Here is a 20,194-nt window from a genome sequence, read left to right as displayed (position 1 = left end):
GTTACCTCCAGGAAGTTTAAAACCTTTTATTTTTTACTTATAAGAAAGCTACAGATTAAGAACACAAACTTTGCAGAGACCTTAAAAAAAAAAAAAAAAAAAAAAAAAAGATATTTTATATTTATTTTTGAGAAAAGTGTTTTGTTTTGTTTTTATAAACAGCATTATATATATATATATATATATATATATATATATATATTTAAATTGGGAACATGACAAGAACTGCATCTCATTGAGACTTATATCACATTAAAGACAACCTTCCAGTGCCTTTTAGGGCTTTCTGGAGATGGCTCTGTTCCCCTGCACGCCCTTTATTTGCCTCGGCAGTCACAGGAAGCCTCAGATTTAGCTCAACTCTCCGATCTTTATGAAGCATTTTGACTGTGCAAGATAAACCCTCATGAGTCACCGTAATCATCTACTTCTGCAGCCTGCTCCCACCGCTTCAGTGTTAGCTGCCCTCCGGAGATATCCTAGAGCAATAACGAGTTCAGCTTCACCAGATGCATGCTCCAGTGGAGAAGCTAGCCCCCTCTAGCCACATGTGTGTCGTATCGATGGCCCAAACACCTGGATGGGATTTTTACAGTAGCATGAAGTCACGGTCAAAGCGTTGTGTTTGTGAACAAGTCTGATAAGAGATCAGAGATGAGATCAAAAGCTTAATGGCTAATCAGCTTGCCTTATTAACAATGCAAATAAAATGAAAGTGGAAAGATCAATCTTCTCCCTTAACTCTCTATTTTTATTCCCTTACTTTTCTGGGCTAGGGTCATGGGAACATATCCTGCTGCAGCCCGACCTGCCACCTACCATTGGTTTTGTTTAATAATTAAATTGCAGGTGCTGTGGACTCAGCACACGTTGCTTTGGAGATGCCTTTGGTTCTTTCTTGCTTAGAAGCCTCTCACCACACACTCTTTCGAAGGTTTCTGGTTTTGTGCACGTTAATTTGATCTTTCAGCAAGGGACAATTTAAACTACTGCTACCTAATTTGTACAACAGACAACCCTTTCTCCACCCTGCCCTCTTCTCCTTCTACATGGACTGTGGTGGGAATTTCTAACTGGTATTTCATTAATATCAATATTAGTATCAATATTAGTATTGATAATCAAATTAAAATGAAATAAACTGCTGTAGAGTTAGAGGATTACAAAATGGAAAAGCAGAACTTATATGATGATCCCAATACAGAAACAAACAAAAAAAAATCACAAGTAACATTTTACAAAGTTAAGAAAAGTGACAAAGGAAGATTGGAGACAACTGACACAAAGAAGTGCCATCAAGAGTCTCTGATGGAGATGGCACAAGACACAAGGACAAGTATTTCTTAGAATAATACCTGCAGGGAAGAGAATTGAGAGTTTAACCTCTCCCTAAGTGCATCACAGTTTGGATCCCAGCACCACTCTGCCAAGGAAGCACTGGGCTAACTCCTGAGGGAAACTTTCACTCCTGCTCCAAAACCCAGCTGGTAGCTGTTGCAGAAGAGCCACCATCACCTCCTCCACTGCCTGCCCCCTGCAGCCCCTCGCAGCAACCAAGCCCCTTCCCACACCCGACAAAGCATTTCTCTGCCACACGCTAGCCATCCAGCTTTGAATAGCAGCACGTCCAGTCATGTTTTTGGCAAGGAGTCATCCCCTCCTTCCAAGTTGTCAGGCAATCCAAAAGTTGTTTACCAGGTTAAATCTACAGAGAACTGAAGTTTCATTCACATCTACAGTGAAGGTAGCTCCTGGCCTGCAGCACGTGTGGCCTTTAGTTTTCGTAATTAACCACAAAAGGTGGTTAAAAATTCAAGCGTATGTGTCCCAACTCGGAAGCCTGGCCAGCACCACAAAGGAGCTGTTAGGATTGGCATCACAGGGGTGTCTGAAGGCTGGGGGGCTCTCCTCTGCTTGTGCTCTTTGGGTTGGCTGTTGTGTTTTGTTTTGATTTAATTGTTTTAATTGTCTGGAAGCCAAGCATCCCATGTATGTTCTCCTGCAAGCTGTGACAGTGAACTTGCCTGTTACAGGCACATGGTCAGATGGTGGATACACAGGCTGAACTTCTGGCCAGGAACTATAAAGCAAAGAGAGCAATTTTGCTGTACAGTCCAGATGCTCCAGGATGCTCCTGATGCTCTTTTGAAACTCTTGTTTCTAAAGAGCCCTTAAGATTGAACTGAAAACGTGGTCAGAGTGTAAATTGTTTACCCTTCCTTGAATTTTTTTTCCCTGTGGACAGCTTGAAGAAGGCATCTATGTGTATTTAATTTGACTGGATTGGGGGGCTTTATATAGCTGCAGAGCTTGAATAATATGTGATCTCCTCAGTAAGGTCCAACATGATTATGCAAACATCATGGCGGGGCTGTCAAAAGCCCTTCAAAACACGCAGCATTGCTGGAGCCACTAGGTTTGCTGCTGTCTTTGCACAGATTGTGAAGTTTGCAGGTGGAAAGAGTAATCCTGAGGGTGTTTTCTGTGCTGGCATCGAGCCGATCCCACAGATAGTGCCAGAGACCCCGTGCAGCCATGCAGCAGGCTCAGCAGCTGCCCTGCAGCAGCTGAGGACCTGGCTGAACATGTTTGCCAGAGGCCCACCTCTCAAGCCTGCCCAGGTCCCTCTGGGTGGCATCCCTGCCCTCCAGCATGTCCACGACACCACACAGCTTGGTGTCATCAGCAAACTTGCTGAGGGTACACTTGGCTGTATCTCCACACCACAGCTGTCAATGTCTTGTGTATGGATGTGGATGCATCCTGACCCCAGAAGAGAGGATCCAGAGACTCCCAACATGCCAAAAGGTCTTTCTCTGTCTGCTTCCCCAAATCCATTTGGATTGGTGTTGTACCTGCAAACACCATGTGAAATGCAGACACAGATAAATAACAAGACAACACTTAAACTTCAGACCAAATTCAGCATGCAGAAGTTTGTCATGGCACACTGAAGTGCTCAAGACAAATTCAATTTAACAAGCAAATCACCATTTTCTAGACTAGTTTCAGTCTCCAAGTTGATGCAAACACAAGTTGCATTTAGAATATAATGCAGTTGCTAAAATTAATCAAAAAAAAAAAAAAAAAAAGGATTGATCATATAAATCTGTCCATTCTGATGAGAAATTAATATAATTGTATGTACAAAAATGAGGAAAGTCATCTGCATGGTCATTTATAAAGAGTGACACCAAATATTAAAATATTGCACAGACTTAGGATTGTCTCTGTTAGGCACTGGTTAAGAAATGTCAAAGCATTGACTGAGACACAAAACAAGGTAAAAAGCTGGCTGTGATGAGCATACTGAAAATCTTTTCTCTCATTTATCCCTTCTACAGCCTCATCTCCACAATGAACAAGGGAAGTGAAAGGTTGCAGGAGCTCCACAGGGATGCACTGAGGCAGATGAGTAAATACTCGTAAAGATTTATCTTGTGGGATCTCCCTGAGAGAGAGAAATGGAGCCATGGAAGCCAGTCATACAAACTGCTGTAAGTTTTCCAACTGCACCAACTGCGAAGCTGAAAATAGCCACTGGGTCTAACTGTGTTAGTCGAAGCACCTTCTCTATTCTCATTACCAGATCATCTGCTTCAAGAACCAGCATCGTGCACGCATACACTCAGGTATAAACACAAATTGACAAGAATCAGGAAGACCTGAAATATCTAGATAAAGGAAGCCTTTTACGGAGATACAGTGGAAGAATTAGCTGGGTTGTCTTTTGTCCACTCTTGGCTTTCTGAGAGGATCTGGGAAGGCAGCCTTGTTAGTCTTGTTAATATTGCTAACTATAAGGACTGTGCAACACATTCCAAATTCTTTTCTTTCAACAACCTGCTAGTGTTAGAAAGAAATAAAATAAAATAATTAATTTAGGAACAAAAGTCAGTAAGATTTCATTATTGATTGGGAATTCAATCGAATAACAACCACTAAAAATGTGTATGCTTAAACATGAAAGGTCCAAAGACATTATTGTTTTGTCAAAACAAATTGTTGAAGATATCTCTGTTCTGCATGAAAATAGATTTATTGAAAATCTTAAGTGGCATAGTTCCCCCATTTATCAAATGATGTTCTGTGGGGTTTTGTTTTGAGTACCGAGCAGTTGCATCAAAAACTTTTTAATTTGGGGAACTGTGACAGTTCTTTTTTAACTTCTGTTTACCAGTTCTTAAAAAATCAAGAAAAAATATATACTACATAATTCTATCTTGGCATGCTACTGTGTGACCATCATGATGGCAAATGTTTGTAATAAAATCAGTTAATAAGCAAGCCGCTATTTTAGACACACTAACTTCAATCCCAGAGCTAGTTTAAGAAGTATCTTCATGTAGAACATTTGTTTTTCTATTTTTTGCATGTCTGTTAAGGCTGGTATAATCAAGAGGTTAATTAGAATCTTAAATGCATAGTTCACATGTTGAGAGATTTGTCTCACTCTATGAAAAAAGCTTTATGACATCGGAGAGTGTTTTTTTTTTATTATAATTGCCCATTTTGAAGAAAATGTCTTGTGTATTTGCAGCATGAGAGCCCAAATGAGAGACTATAAACATTTTAAAATAGTAAATTCCCAATTTTCTTTTATTATTTATAATACTTGAACTCTCTTGCTTTCTTGATATTCACATTGCCACAAAGTTCCTGAAGCTATACTTATTGTGCCATCTATGTTGTGAGTATAAAGACTGTACAGAACTGCACACAATAAAAAACTAATGAAGGCAGTAAAATAAAATTCTGTGGCTTTTCGCTCACCAAAGCAACACCAACAGCACCCAACTTTGCGATGAAGGAGGGAGTAAACTGAGGTCAAGTGATTCTGAATTTCACTTCTGGTAAATGTTTCTTGGCTCACATTTACTTTAATTTTTAAGGGGGTTGCGTTTTGTTTTCTTTTCTGGTTATTAATTTTTACGGGATGCCTAATACCTACGACAATACAATGAGAATTCTTGAAGTGTGAGTTGTGTACAGAAGGCTAAAGCTGCCTGTTGCCAGTTGCAATGACTATTACCACAATTTTATTTCCAAACCACAGTAAGAATTATTCAGAGACTTTCTGATGGCTACTTATATGATGACCTTAGACATATCAATCACCAAGGCAAGTAAGTCTTGTGTATTTTCATTGCATGAGGGAAAAAAAAAATAAAAATGCCATTATCTAACTGGGCCAGAGCCACAGGAATCAACTGGAGATGCCTTAAATCTTCCTGGGCATGCTGCTCGTGGGATGTGATGGCTCGAAACCTCGTAACATGAGGCACAGACGCCAAGCTGGGGTTTTGGTCTGTCACATTAAATAACATGTCTGTTATTTATCAGACAAAGCGGCACACGCAGGAGGGGCTCTGCCATGCTGCCACACCACGGGGACCTTGCCCAAGCAGCAGGTAACAAGGAGCAGGAGGAGGCACTGCCATGGGGGTGGCACCATTTTGGCCACATGGTGACTGGGCACGGCACCCAGGCCTCCATCTGCGCCGTGCTGCTTGATGTCTCCCGCCCTGGGGGGGGGATCATCGGGCTCTGTACCACGGCTCTGAGCCCTCTCCCGACCTTTAAAATGTGGGATGAGAGGCAGGGTGCGGATTGCCGAGAAGCCAAGCCCCACATTACAGCGGGGCTACCCCCCAAAATGGCGGCCCTCCCCAGGAACTACACCCCCCACAATCCTCCGGGAGCCCGAGCCGCCTCGGCGGCCCGTGACGTCACTCCGCGGGGAGGGGGCGGGGCGGGGCGCGGCGGGCGGACCATAGAGAGGGGTGGCCGCCGGCAGCGCAGAGCGGCCCCGGCCCCGTCTCGGTGGTGACCCGCAGCCAAGATGGCGGCGCGGAGGCCCCGCCGCGCCTCAGGTCAGTCCGCGGCCGCGTGGGGCGGGCGGGCGGCAGCGGGGCTCGGCAAAAAACACCTCAAAAACGCCGCGGTGGAGGTTTGGGTAGGCACGGGTGGGTGTAAAATAAAGCGTTGTCGCCCGAGGAAGGGCGTTCGTTTGGTTGTTTTATCAAAAATAAGCGCTAAAATGTTGTTATTGGCCGCGCAACGCATCGTGTGTGCGAGCTGTGATGTGCATCTGACTCTAAAATAAATTACAATTTAACACAACTGACAGGCTGTGACTGAGAGTACTTTGTTCCCTTTTAAAACAAGATAAACTGTCCTTGATGCCTCGAAGTTAAAGAGAACATTCACCTGCGACTCTTTATCATGATGGGCCTTGTTATTTAGTATCACCTAAGTGATAGTAAAGGGAAATAAATCATCCTACTTAACTATTTTCTCTAGTTTCTCTTCATATTCTATCTATTTTTAAGCCTTTCACTCACACTCGTAATAAGAGGTTAAAAAAAACAAACACAACATTGTGAACGTGAACAGAACATTTACAAAACAACTCCTTACAATTGTAGGCAATAACGAAACTTTTCTCCTCTGCAGTGACCCCGCAGCCCTGCTGAACTTACATTTCTCCCTAAATATATTAAACAGAAGTGGAATTTAATCCTCCGTGTGTGTATACTGAAATATGATGTGCTTATAAAATGCTCCTTTTTGAAAGTAGGCCACCTCTTCCTTTGATGTTTGAGGATAAGCGGTATTTAGGATGGTATTTAGGTATTCAGGATGCCTAATTTGGAGTTGTAGGAGAAGGCCCAGTTTGAAAGCGTTGAGAGAATTGTGCTGAAATTATGGAACTTAATTGAAGTCCCGGCTTCATCTATTTTGTCTGTGGTGGAATGGGAACAGACGTGGCTGTTCTTGCCTTATTACCTTAACCTAATGTCCTGTCCTCTGAAGAAAATACAAAGCCAGGGATTCTTAAAAGAGAAGCATCGGCTTTCTCTTAAGTCAGGTGCGTTTCACGTTGCTGAAGATCATAAAAGCAATCGCGCGATGTCAGATGAAAGCCCAGCATCTCGTGTCTGAAAGCCATCGGCTGCAGGGTGAGCTAGGAAAGAATAACACGGTAAGCAAGCAGCGATGCTTTCTCAGAATGTTTCTGAGGATTTTCTGCTCTGGACCTCCTGATAGCCTTTGGTGGATTTTTGTTGTTGTTCCTTTACTTTTTTTTCCCTGTTGTTATTTGGAGTCCACATCAGCTTTTGGTAGCTTCAGCATCCTGCAGCAAGCTGCTCTATAGGTTAACCAGAGCCCGTCTCAGAGAGGGGCAGAGAAGACTTCCTTTTTTCTTTTTTTTCTTTTATTTTTATTTTTTTTATTGTGTTAAACCAGATGCATGCTAGCTCCAAGGCCTTTTAGTTCCTCTACTTGAACAGAGAGGAGATTCCTGTTCAGCTTTTCTGTGCCACGTGTGGATTTCCTGTAGTCTTTTCTTGAAGATTGTGGCATAAAATCACAAAGTCCTTTGTTCTGTGAACCTCTGGACCATAGGTAGCCCATAAATGGCATCATAAGCCATTGTATTAGCCAGATAATGCCAAATACAGTTCTGCTAATGCTTGGGGTTTTGATAGTGGATGTTTCTGATAGGTTGTTAGCTTACTGCATAACAGAAAATAACTTCCTTTCTTCTTTGCTCTTCTTAAGAACGTGAAAGCGATGATGATTCCTATGAAGTGCTGGATCTGACAGAATATGCAAGGCGTCACCATTGGTGGAATCGTGTGTTTGGCCGCAATTCGGGACCAATTGTAGAAAAATATTCCGTGGCCACACAGATTGTGATGGGCGGAGTGACTGGCTGGTGAGAGAACGTCGCTTTCATAACTGCGCTAGACCTTCTACTGTTCTTAGATCTTTTTCCAGGCTACATGAACCAGATACGTTTATTTTCTCTAATAGGGTTTCCTTTATCGTTGATGAAAATTATACATGCGTGAGCAATTTCTTAACTCGTTGCTCTGACTCATCATCCTAAAGTCATTTTGTAATATTGGTAAAATGTACCAGATACCTAAAGGAACCCATACCAGTTACTGCAAAAAGAAGTTGAAGAAATAAATGTCAGAACTCTGAAAGTCTAAGGAGTAAATGGAAAATTACTGCATGTCATTTTTGTTTCTATGGAAAATCAGATTAACTTACTAGTGGGGATTTGGAGGCCTAGTTATGATACTATAGCTAAGATGCCTTTTATAGGTAAAAGAAATTAAGAAATGAATGTGTGACAGAATGTATCTTTAAGAGCCCCACTTTATAGAGACGTCTTCGTTTCTCTAAATTAAACTGGAGCCATTTTGAACAATTTAACAGTCTCTCTACAGTTAACATGAGAGCAGATACCATAAATTGTTTTAGCCTAACCATGCTGTGGTGATAGGTAGAAATTGGAAAGTGTGGTCACAAACTGGGCAGCTGTGTCAAGGTATTTGACTAGTCCTTGTTTATTCCAGTGTTCTAAAAAAAAAATAATAATAATTTCAGTCAAAAGCAATGTTATAGTAGTGTAGGAACTTTTAAAATGAAATTGTATAAGATTTGGAACATGGAAGAGACTAAAAATGAAATTTTTATTTACAGGCTTAGTACAGCTTTGGGGGGTGTAGCCTTAACTTTCAATCTGATTTTTGATTTGCTTTTGTAGCTTTAAAATAGCTTTTAGACGTTAGGTGTGAATAGACCAACTCAGAAACCTGTAGGGAATAGTGAATGGGGTCTGGCATCCAAGAAGTGGCTTATGAAGGATGTAGGAACTGTATTGCAGTGTCTGTGTCTATGTACATACGTGTGTGTGTGTGTATTCGTGCATATCAATAGGAATTCACCCCCCATATGCAAGGGGAAAAAAAAAAACAACACACGTGCATTGGGCTGTGAGGGGGCAGGTTAAGTTCCAGAGGAGGAGTCCAAAGAAAATTTTGGGGACCATCAGCCTGGGAAGCGTCCTGCGCCCGCCCCAGCAGGGCCCTGAGCACCCCAATTGCACTCAGGTCCGATGGTGCAGTTCTGGGCATGGTTTGGGCCAGACGACCTCCTGCCACAGTTGTTCTGTGATGCTGATATCCATGTGGTTTGTTTGATGTGGGAGCGTTTGGAGACTGTGACCAAGATCCTAAATCGCTGGTTCCCTTGGTCCCCTAAAAACAGGCCAAGGCCGTGTCTCAGAGGAGCGCCCTTCCCTGCCTCGTCCCCCTCTCCCCTCCAGCTTTTAGCACTTGCTGTAGGGATGTAACTTGTTTCTACCTGAGAGTTAAGTTATAGGTCATGTAGCTAATATCAATGGTAGTGTAATATATTAACCTTCCATCTGGGAATAGTTCTAATGGCACTTTTGTATCGCTCTCCTGTGCTTTGTTAAAAGTGCTGCATTGAATAGCAGCATGCAGCTTTTATGTATAGACAGAGCCCGCAGAGCTGAAGCTTGCTTTAAAGGGGCCATCAGTCATCAACTAGCAGCCGTTGCTCGTGTTGTTTTGTGTTAGACGTTATCCATTAACTGTTGTTTGTGTTAAATATTCTGATCTAAAGATTTAAGAAATGTGAAATGATACGTTTGCTTTTGTTAAATGAACAACGTAATAGTTGTAGTCAGGAATTTTGGAGTGTGGCATTGTTGAGCAGACAACTTCATTGGACTGGGTTTTTTGTTTTGTTCTCCTAAGGTGTGCGGGATTTTTGTTCCAGAAAGTCGGAAAGCTTGCAGCAACTGCAGTAGGTGGTGGCTTTCTTCTGCTTCAAGTATGTAGAATTTCATGCTTTATAAGTTGGCAAATGTTATTTACTTAAACTGTAGGCAAAATTCAGCTGCTGGGTTAAAAATTTAATTAGGAAGGCTTCTTATCTACTTCATCTTTTTAGCGTTATCAATCCGAAACTTAATTCCAGGTGGAATATTGCGTGTAAAAGAGACAGCTCTAAAATAACAGTCCTAAATTGGAATCTATTCTTTATCCTGTGAAATAGTTGTGATAAGCCAAAAGAAACCTTTGTGCAGAAACTGAGATGCTGTGTGTGATACATATTGCCAGCTTAGAGGAACTACAAGTAAACTTATTAGAGAGATCAGGGTATTTAAAGCTGTGTTTATTTTAAATAGGTTTGAGAATTTTTATCAGTGCTTTGAAAAAAATGGGCTGCTTTGGCAGTTGCTTGGAAGATGTGCTTTGGTCCAATTATGAAGCCACTCATTTCCCATTTCTCCCTATGCTGTCTTTGCTAGTTATATCTGTTGAACCTCTGAAGCTCTCCTGACTTCTGATGGCTTCATTGCATTCCTCTGTTCAACCAGATTTCAAGTCTAAAAAAAAATTTAATGGTGTTATCTAGCATGGCTATTTAAATTTTTCATCAGGTATTGTGTTAGGGGAGGACAGATTTCCAAAACGTCTTCAAATAAATTAAAAGGCTTTAAGCAAAGGAGAATTTCACATATCCTTCTGAGATGTAAACGAATTAAAATTACTTGGCTAGTGTTTCCCATGTCTTAACATCTGTAAGCTTGTCTATTTTATTTTTTTTTCTTCAAATTACTTTAGAGGAAATAGACTGGTGGCCGTTTAGGTTCATTCAAATAATACACTGGCTGTGTTTTTTTTTTTTTTTCTTTTTTGAGACAGGGACGAAGATAGTTTCTTTTTATTATTGCCGACATGGCCCTGGATGGTTTCTGGGGGAGAAACCATCATCCTCTCCACTGTGTTTTTTTTTTTGTTTGTTTGTTTGTTTTTTAAGCCTCCAAGGCCGTTGTTAAACATAAGCACTGTAGTTCAGTTACATGTGAGAATGTAGGTTTTCCAACACTATTTGGTTTAACTTGTTTTCAACAAGTATAACACCTACTTTACTCCGAATTATTCAAAGGCAAGCAACAACAATGTAAATAGTCAAAATGAAATATTTTTCATATGAAGCTTTATAGCATTATTATTTGTTCCACTTCACCATGGTGCATTGCTGACCTCTTCAAATCTTCTGGAAAGCACTGGTTATTGGGTTTGTAGCTAAACTTTGGGATGGATTTTACAAATGTATTGAATCTGAAAAGGTTTAGAATCATCCAGATGTAAATTTTTGGCAAAATATGCAAAGCCACCAAATGAATCAAATTGAGAACACTGCAGTTCTTTATCCCACAGTGTGTATTTCTGGATGATGAGGGAACATTGAAATCTTTACATATATATATATATATAAAAGTATAATGTAAAGAGATATATATAGTGGATCTTTAAACTACTTGTCTTTAAGTTAACTAGACCAAAGTTAAGTTAAGCATGACCAAAATCTCTTCTCATTTAGAGTAGTGTTGGTCTTAATTCACTAAATGACAATTTTTATCCAAATTTGGCTGTTGAGCCTGCCAAACGGAGGCCTGGAATCCAGGGGCAGTAGGCAGAACGTTGCCTGCAAGTCCCCATTAGTGCTTCTTACCACAAAGCTAAAAAGTTAAAACTAAAACCTATAAATAGTGAAGAATAGAGCTTGCTTAAAAACATGTTACTTATGCAAGTATTTTTGCTTGTTGAGCTATGAAGTTTGGGGAGCTTTCCTATGTGTAAAATCAGTTTGCCATGTGATAGTGTGTCTGATTTCTTAGTTGATCTCATTTAGAGTGTATTTGAAAAGGAATATTATCTAAGAAGAAAAACAAGTTGCATATTTTGACTGAGTTGTCTATATTGTTAATTAAGAAAGATCAGATTCTCTTGGAAGGGAATAAAGTAGATGCCTTGGTCTTTCATTTTAATTCAAAATGCTTTGCATTTTTAAAGCTGAGTCATAAATTCTATAGTGTAATTACATTTCTGTAGTCTTTAATTTTTTCATTTAAAGATCACACATTATGTTTTTAATTTCCTTATGAATATATGTTCAACGCTTCCCCTGTGTGGGCAGAGGAACGTTTCAGCACGTGACTAAAAAATTCCTTTTTATCTGCAAATTTTTCTGAAATTGCAGATTTAATTCCAGCTCCTGATTGCAATATTGATGTTGTAATTACCTGCTCAAACAAGAAAAAGAACTACAGAAGGCGAGGTTCTTGGATAAAGCCCATTCACCGAAACACTTCAGTCCTGGAATTTAAAGAGTGCATTTTTTCTATAGCATATGACGACTTCATCTGAAGAAATCTAGTAGGAAACAGAAAGCAATACATTTTGGAGTGTCAGTTCGTACAAGAAGTGAAAAGATCTTTCAAATTACTGTAAATGATCTACAAATATGTCAGTCTCAATGGAGATTAAATAAAAAGTAGCCTGAGAAGAATAAAAATGACATGAAGGAATCTGCATTGTTCTTCAGAATTAAGACCTGTTCTCACATCTCTGTGCTGGATATTTCAACAGCTTAACTTGATCAATTTTTTATTGAAGGAGTTGTGATTCTTCAAGTATGCTGGTATATGATCAATACCCATGCTCTATACCAAGAAAAATACAATTAATTTCTCCTATCGGGTATCAGCTTAAGGGATTTCCCTTGTCAAACGTACAGGTTACATAGCGCACAGCTTAGTGAGATCCTGAAGAGCAGGGAAGTGTGAACTTGGTGTGGTTCTGCTGTAATAAGTTACTTAAAACAATTGTTCTTAATGAGTGCTTGTTCTTGGTGTTTTTAAATTCCTGTATCCTTAGTAATGGTCTCATTACTTCTTGCTCTGCAGTCAACATATAAATTGTGGCTTTTTCCATTTTGTGTTGACTACTATTTAATCATAAAATGGTGTATTTGTGTAGTATTTTGTGCTTTCAGTAATAATTTCTGCCTCGTTCCATTAACATGCCATTGATAGATTCAATTCAACTCCTCGTTAAAATACCTTCTGCATTGAGAAAGAGCTTAGAAAGCGATGCAAGAAGCAAGACAAACCCTAAGACAGCCTCAGCTGTGTGTTGTGCAGGGGTCTGGTAGTGCCACGCTGATGCTGTGGGATCTCAGCGGAGTGGTGGGAGAGCAGCACGCTTCTGGGGCAGGGACTTGTTCAGAGGGAGAGTCGCATTTGGTTTTGCGCTGGATACCTCACTTGACAGATGATTCGTGCAGATTTAGAGGGACTATTCAGTGGAAGAGCCAAAGCAAACAGTATCTGGAAGTTTGCCTTATAAAGAAATGCCCTGCTTCTGGCAGGTGTTTACATGAAGTGGAGGGGCATCGTTCTTCTGCTTTTGTAAACTGGAGGAGTTTTATGGTCACAGGGGAGCTGTGCCAGTAGATGGTGGCTGAAGATACAGCCTCTGGAGCTCAGCTCTTACAAAAAAAATACTGTATCATTTCTCAGTCCCTCCTTATCTCTGTATATTGAAGTCAGAGCCTTGTCAGGTCTGTCTTGGTCAGGAGCAGAGAGGGTTGCTGCCTAGGTAAATACCAGGAAACACCAAGAACTTCACATAGCTTCTGTATGCTGAGCATGGGGAGCTTCTGTGCAGTTTCTGGGCTTGGTTAGGCCTTTTTGAGTACGAGAGAAATCCTGGTTTTGAGGAAATTACAACTGCCATCTTGCATGCAGGAAGATGGGACAGCATTTTTTTTGCTCTTGTGCATCGTTTGCTCATTACCCTTAATGATGCTTCATAATAACAAAGTGCTTGTGTGCCTATCCAATAGCACCCCCAAAATGAGGCCTTCCCTTTAGGTTCCCTTCTCATTTTGGTTAGTGTAAAGAAGGAAGGAAGCATTTTTATTAATCATGCATTAATGTATTTTTTAATTGCGTTTTTAGAAAACATTTTTTTAATAGATTTGGAAGATCTTGAACAAATATCTGACATTAATATTCATATTATATATAATTATATTAATATATATAAATATATATAATATATATAATGGATATAATTGATAATGGAATATTAATGTTTTATCTCCATTATCATAGGGACTGGCTTTAAAAATGCTACTGAACTTTCAGAATTTGTATTTATATAAATTTACTATAGGAACATTGACCATAAACTAATAGTTAAGATATTTTTTTTAAGCTTAATTAGGGTTTAAAAATTGAAGTCTGTCTCACCAGCATAAGACTTCAGTGGGATTTTTTTCTGTGGTTAGACAATATATTTTGTAGGACTGCAGCCAAAGCAGATATGACACAAGCTCTGACTATCACTGCAGTGAAGTACAAGATATCTTTTTCCTCCATTATACATTTCATATTCTAAACATTGTCTATTATTTATTTCAGAGCTGTATACTAAAATTTGAAAGCAGAACTTAAGAGCTCTACTACTAAGTTCAGGGAGAAATGTATAGCTGCTATGGTTAGGAGCTTAATTAAAAACAGAGCTTAATTGAAAACTTCTGCCTCATGCCTGTACTGTCAGGATAACTGAGCTAATTGAACTAGTCCTAATCCTGTTTCTCTTAAAGTCCATTTTATATTTTATTAATGCGTTTGCTTCCCTAAAAGTTGTATTTCTAATCTTGTGTTGGACTTAATATATTAAATCCACACTTAGTTTTTAGGTTTGTGAGTCAGAAGGCACCAGTTCAACACTAAGGCCTCTTTGAAATTCTTGTGGTAATGTTAACTCCGTAAAATGAAAATTAGCCCAACGCCTAATTGGTTTTTCTCTTGGTGCGTCATCCAGAGACTGGATGTGCAACCAGTACAGTTTAAAAGTTGTTTTATGTCTTCACAGTGTACAGGCAGTCCTTAATTACTTATCCCTGCCTAACACCAGCACCTGTCTGCATAAATGGTTTACATTAGACAGGCAAGGTCAATGGATTTATTGTATCCCCAACCTAATAAATCCTGTGTTTAAATATCTACTCCACAGAACTTTGTTATCTGTGAGTTTTATTTACAAGTTATACCATTTGTATAGAAAGCACTTACGTAAGTTATGTGAAATTGGCAAACACAACTTTAAGAAGGATCTGAGAAATCTCACTCTTCACAACCATTTTTGTTTTGGTATAAATCATTTAAAGCTAGTTGTCTATATTTGTCATAGCAGTTAAAATGAGCAGGAATCCTTAGTTTTGATTTTCTTCTTTTTATGACTGATTTTTTTCCCCTTAATTATTATTTGGGGTATACAGTAATTACTTCTTTTTTAGTATGTTATCTTACAAACATTTAAATATGCATTTCTTTTGTGAGTTGGTGGGGCTGTCAATGTTGTTGAGTAAATGAACGTCCTTTTTCCAGGATCAAATCTGAGTTAGAGAAATAAGGGAAAGGATTGGGATGATGGTTAAATGTGCTAACAATCTCATGAATGATAATTAATTTTGTGAGTTTGAGTGGAAATTGGTAGGAACAGTCACCCAAAATATTTTGCATACGTCCCAGTACTTGTGCTGTACGTGAGCCATGTTATTTTTCTACTTACTGGGTTTTTCTAGAAGCTGTGAGAATTCTGTTTTCATATACTTCTTGTTGGATAGTTTAAATGATATAAAATAGAATGAAAGTTTTTGGTATTTCCGAGGATGATTCTTATTAGCCCCAAATGCCCAGTCACAAATCAGAATTCCACAATTTTGAAAGAAGCTAAAATGGAACAGTTTTTTCATTGTTATTCTGTGAATGTACTTTTCTTCCCTTGCAATTAGTTACAGTCAATTCTGAAGGAAAAAAATGTTTTAAAACTTTTATAACTAAGCAATAGAAAAGTGGTAAAATTACCAAGAGCCTACTGAACTTTGCAATTCACTGTTCTATTTCACATCGGTGTTACTGCAGGGAAAATACAGTGTTTGACACAGAGTAAGTGTTGTAATTGGAGCAATGTCTTTTCCTCTGTCTGTAATACATAGAAACAACATTTAAACAAAAGATAATTTGTAGGCACTAGTATATTGCACTTTGACTCATAAAATGTTAACTTCAACTGTACTAAATTTACTTTATTTTCCTAGATTGCTAGTCATAGTGGATACGTACAAGTTGATTGGAAGAGAGTTGAAAAAGATGTAAACAAAGCAAAAAAACAGTTAAAAAAGCGTGCAAATAAGGCAGCACCTGAAATCAATACTCTAATCGAAGAGGTAAGTCTAAGCAGATAAACGTCTCTACCAGCCACCTTTTCTTGCTTTCCACCTTACGTAGTGCTTAGTTGGAAACGTCGTGCAAAGCTGAACCGTGAGTCTGATTAGAATGGGTAGGCATCAGAAATAGCCTGGCTGTATGCTTTATTAAAAGTTATCAGTTATTAAGTTATTTAACTTGGTGTTTTGCTCACTCTTGCAGGATCACACGTGGGCTTTTGTTGTTGGAAAAGCATCAGCTTTGATGTGGCCTAGGGACTGCCATGGGCTTTGCCAGTTGGTCTGTGCACCCTCTTGGCTAGCAAGAGAGCTGATGTGCTGATGGCTTGGTTAAAAAAAAAAAAAAAAAAAAAGAGGGGGGGGGGTTGTGGTTAAAACACGGTAGCTCAAAGACCCAAAAAGGTTAGTCTGCTGATCACAATATTACTTGATTAGGAAAGATAAACCTCTCTTTCTGGAGAAAAGCAATAACCACTTTGTAACTAGATATGTGTATTTTTTAAATCTAATTTTTACACATGAAAAATATGTCTACAGCCGCTGTTATGTGCTGTGTTAAAAAGACTCATACTGATCAGAGTGTCAGAGGCCATTTTGTTCTGACATTTGAAGACCTTCTTTATCATTTTATCTTTTGAAAAAAGGCATGTTTGGCATGTTTTAACACACTTTTAAAATGTTATGTAGGCCCTATAAGTTTCTGTGCAACTGTGAATCCTGACTGGGAATGTACTGCAGACTAACAGTGTTACAGCAGCCACACTGGTGCTTTGTAATAAAGAGTTCTGACATCTTATACTTAACCTGATGAAATTATAGTTAAGTTGCTAAAAATTGCCTTACCTTTTAATGTGAATTTAAAGTGGAAAGCCAAGAGAGAGGGTTTTCTTCCATTCTGCTGCAGAAGTGGATGGGACAGGAAGTTTTTTGTTTTCCTTATTTTCAATTACCTTTTACTAATTGTGTCCCAATAGCTAATTTCAAGTTTTCAAAGTAAAGGATCTATGAAATAGCATGTTGGATACATATTATACTCAGTGATAATATTTCATGAAATATTATATACAAAAGTTGTACATTGGTTTTAATCCAAGAAAGTGGTATTGGCATGGAATTACTATGACAGTTCCTCTGAATTTTGACTCAAAATGCTGACTGTTTTGCAAACCCATTATTAAAGACAGTAGAGAGATGGGTTTCACTCCGTTGGTGCCAGCAGTTGGCACCCAACTTCATTGGTTTTCAGATGGATTACTACCACCTCCCCAATTCCAGTGTGCTTGTTTCCAGGCAATTGTGGTAAGAGTATTAAATGTTATAGTCAGGCACGATTGACTCAGTTCTTTACACATCTTCTTCTTCTTCTCAGTCAACAGAATTTATCAAACAGAACATCGTGGTCTCCAGTGGATTTGTTGGAGGCTTTTTGTTGGGCCTTGCATCGTAAGGACCTGAATCATCTCTTCCTGATGGCATTCATGTCAAAGAACAGTTGTGGTGACACACTGTCAGAAAGCAGTGTGGGTCACCGTGCCCTCCAGAGCAAGACGAGTGGAATAGATAGAAAATTTGGAAGCTTTCACATTTTAGGCTTTTGCCTCTTGAAGCTTGGCAAAACTAGAATTTGCTGAAAAAACGCAGTGTGCTCATTATAGCATTTCTGGGCAAAACTGGTTCATCTTCATCATGACTCTTTTTATCTATGACCTTTCAAGATCTAGCATTTTTAAAATGTTATTCTTGGAATATAGATATGTAAGCATACTGTAAGAAAGGAAGCTCCATTTCTATGTTTTCAAGTAAATACTGTTAATTTTAAAAGTATTTTTCTTCATGCAGTAGTAGATAGTATTAATGACTATGTACTGTACATGATACTGTAGTTTCAGCCTCGTGGCTGCCTGTGTTCTTTAGAAGTCACTGCAATAATCTATAAATCTGTAATACCTTTTTACAGAGTATTAAATAACAAAGAATCATCAGCTCATTAAAAGTGAAAATTGACTTTGACTCCGGCCTCGTATACATAGAGAAGAAGTCTCACTTTCATGTCCTGCAGGCATCTGGTACAAATATTTGTGCACACAAGTTTGTGCGCTAAGTGAATGTATATGCTACTTTTCCCAGATGTGTAGACATGCATAAATTCATTGATAAAACTGTACTACGCAGATAATTGTGGCAAGGATTATTGTTTTATACTCAATGAGCCATGGAGCCCCTCTCAGGCTTCAGTAGGTGGTGAAATGAAGCACTGAGACTTCTCCCTGAGCACTTTGCAAGGGCTCATGCTTTGCACGGCTCGATGCTGTGATAGTATGATGTACCTTGGATCGACCAAAGGCTTCTCTTGTAGTCCATTTTAGCTGGAAATCATGAGGTAATGCTCACTTCCATGTTCACCTCTATTGCCACTATGTTCTGCTCCACGTAGACTTCAAAAAAGAAAAAAAGTTGTCACTTAATTTGACTTTCACTGTTAATTTGGCTTTCTCTATCTAGGGCGTCAGCTATGGAAAATCTAGGGTACAGTTTGGCTTCAGTAGGCTCATTGGAAGAGTGCCTATTGCCTCTGATGTCTGGGAAAGCAAATGAGGCTTCATCTGTGGGATGTGGTTGCTTCCTCTATCTTTGACAAATCAAAGCAGGAGGCAGATCCTAAAGGAGAGTGGAGGTATAATTTTCCAGTCTATCTACAGCTGATTCTGAAGCTGTATTCTGAAGCTGATTCTGAAGGCGGTTTTGGTCATTTCTTACGAAATTATTCTCAAGAAGCTGGGAATCCAAATGCATGCTTTGTACATTTTTCTGTTTTTCAAACTTGTGAACCTTTTACCTAAGAAAATGGGATGTTTGCTCTGTCCTCCTTTCCCTGCTTTAATTCTGTACCCGTAAGTTAATGTGAAACCGAGCCTGCCTCATACAGGTTCTGTTGGGTTCTCGTTCCCACGCCTGAACAGCAGGAATGATGCATCAGCATCCCATGGCTGAATGTGAACTCCTGATGAGCAGGACACATGATGAACCTCCGTCAGATGGACTGTACGTGAGAGGCCTTTGACATCATAACCCAGTATATAGTTAGATCAGGGCATGTGTGAACTTCAGGGGCCCTAACATGTTGTTGGTGAACTTCATCTGGCTGGGGTAAGTCATGAAGCACATCATGCATGCCTGCCAGGTTTAAGTAAAGGTTTAGTCAAGCTAAAACCCATTTAGAACTTTGGATATCAAAGCTTGAATTAAAAAAAAAAAAAAAGGCAACAAGGAAAACATACTGCATGTTATCATCCTAAGGTTTTGGGTTTTTCTAAAAAGGTGAATTTGTAAAGCTATGTAAGAACAATTGTTGCAGTTCATTGGAAATGGGAAGCCAAGGAAGAGGTTGGGTCATCTGGAATTAAAAACATTGAATGAAACTTTGTATGAAAGCTTTTTTTTTCCTTAGTATTCATCTAAAGGATATTGGGAAGGTGACCACTATGTTCTTTTCTGCTGGGGAAGCTAATGGATTTTTGGCATGTCATAAGATTTACTGAAGCCACCTGCTACCAGTCACCCATGCACACGGGTGAACTCAGATGTTCTGAAGGTCTCCAGGAGTGAAGTGAGCACCTCGATAACATGAGCCCATAAAGTTGCATCTAAAAAGGAGCCTACTCTCTGAAAGGGCGTCAAGGGAACATCATGTAGTGCCGTTTCTAAAAGGGCTGCTGTGAGCAAGAAATATGCTTCATAGTTAAAAGTAGAATTTAAAATAACTTTTATAGCAGTCTGCAAGCCCAATTTCTGCAGGGGAAAGTTGTTCTGCTGTCCTGTTACTGTTATCTGGGATACTCAGTACGATGATGATGAATAAAGAACTGATCGAACTAAAAATATATTTTACTAGTGGTTTTTTTTTTTTTTTTTCAAAGGCTTTGGAACAAGAAGCATAATGTGGTGTGAGAGAAAAATAAGGAGCAGTGGTATAACTGAGAAGGTGAGCACTGGTTGGTTGTGTGAAGATTGGCTTTAATTCATGCCTTAATGACTTGAGGAACGGCTGCTGGCATAGGGGTGGGGGTTTGCAGAGTGCTTTGAAGCTGTTCCTTGGATCCTGGTTAGCTCTGGGGGGTGCTGCAGCTGCAGGCAGAACTGGCAGGGTGAGGAGATGATGGAGCAGCAGACTTGGAGAAACACAAAGTTTATGTAACTGAATAAAGATATGTAACTTTTTTTTTCTTGTAAATACCTGAGTTTCTATTTGTGTGAGCTCAGAGTGGGGACTTGTGTA

General features: G+C 39.4%; 1 protein-coding gene across 1 annotated transcript; it reads left to right on the top strand.

Annotated features, from left to right (window-relative positions):
• The first annotated feature begins 5,763 nt into the window (after window positions 1-5,763).
• Window positions 5,764-19,776, top strand: FUNDC1 (FUN14 domain containing 1). Its single transcript, XM_084305910.1, has 5 exons — window positions 5,764-5,873; window positions 7,567-7,723; window positions 9,582-9,657; window positions 15,790-15,918; window positions 17,288-19,776. The coding sequence occupies exons 1-5, from the start codon at window positions 5,843-5,845 to the stop codon at window positions 17,363-17,365; spliced, it is 471 nt and encodes a 156-aa protein (XP_084162036.1). The 5' UTR covers window positions 5,764-5,842; the 3' UTR covers window positions 17,366-19,776.
• The last annotated feature ends 418 nt before the right edge of the window (window positions 19,777-20,194 follow it).

Source organism: Netta rufina, assembly GCF_964035555.1.
Source record: "Netta rufina genome assembly, chromosome: 1".
NCBI lineage: Eukaryota > Metazoa > Chordata > Aves > Anseriformes > Anatidae > Netta > Netta rufina.
The sequence above is the reverse complement of the archived record's forward strand: the minus strand, read 5'-3'. Positions and strand labels throughout refer to the sequence as shown.

What these genes read in the sequence shown, in the direction of transcription:
- FUNDC1 (XM_084305910.1), top strand. Translation starts at nt 5,843, where the DNA reads ATGGCGGCGCGGAGGCCCCGCCGCGCCTCAG. An exon ending in ATGGGCGGAGTGACTGGCTG is followed by an intron (nt 7,724 to 9,581) that starts GTGAGAGAACGT and finishes TGTTCTCCTAAG; the next exon opens with GTGTGCGGGATTTTTGTTCC. An exon ending in GTGGCTTTCTTCTGCTTCAA is followed by an intron (nt 9,658 to 15,789) that starts GTATGTAGAATT and finishes TTATTTTCCTAG; the next exon opens with ATTGCTAGTCATAGTGGATA.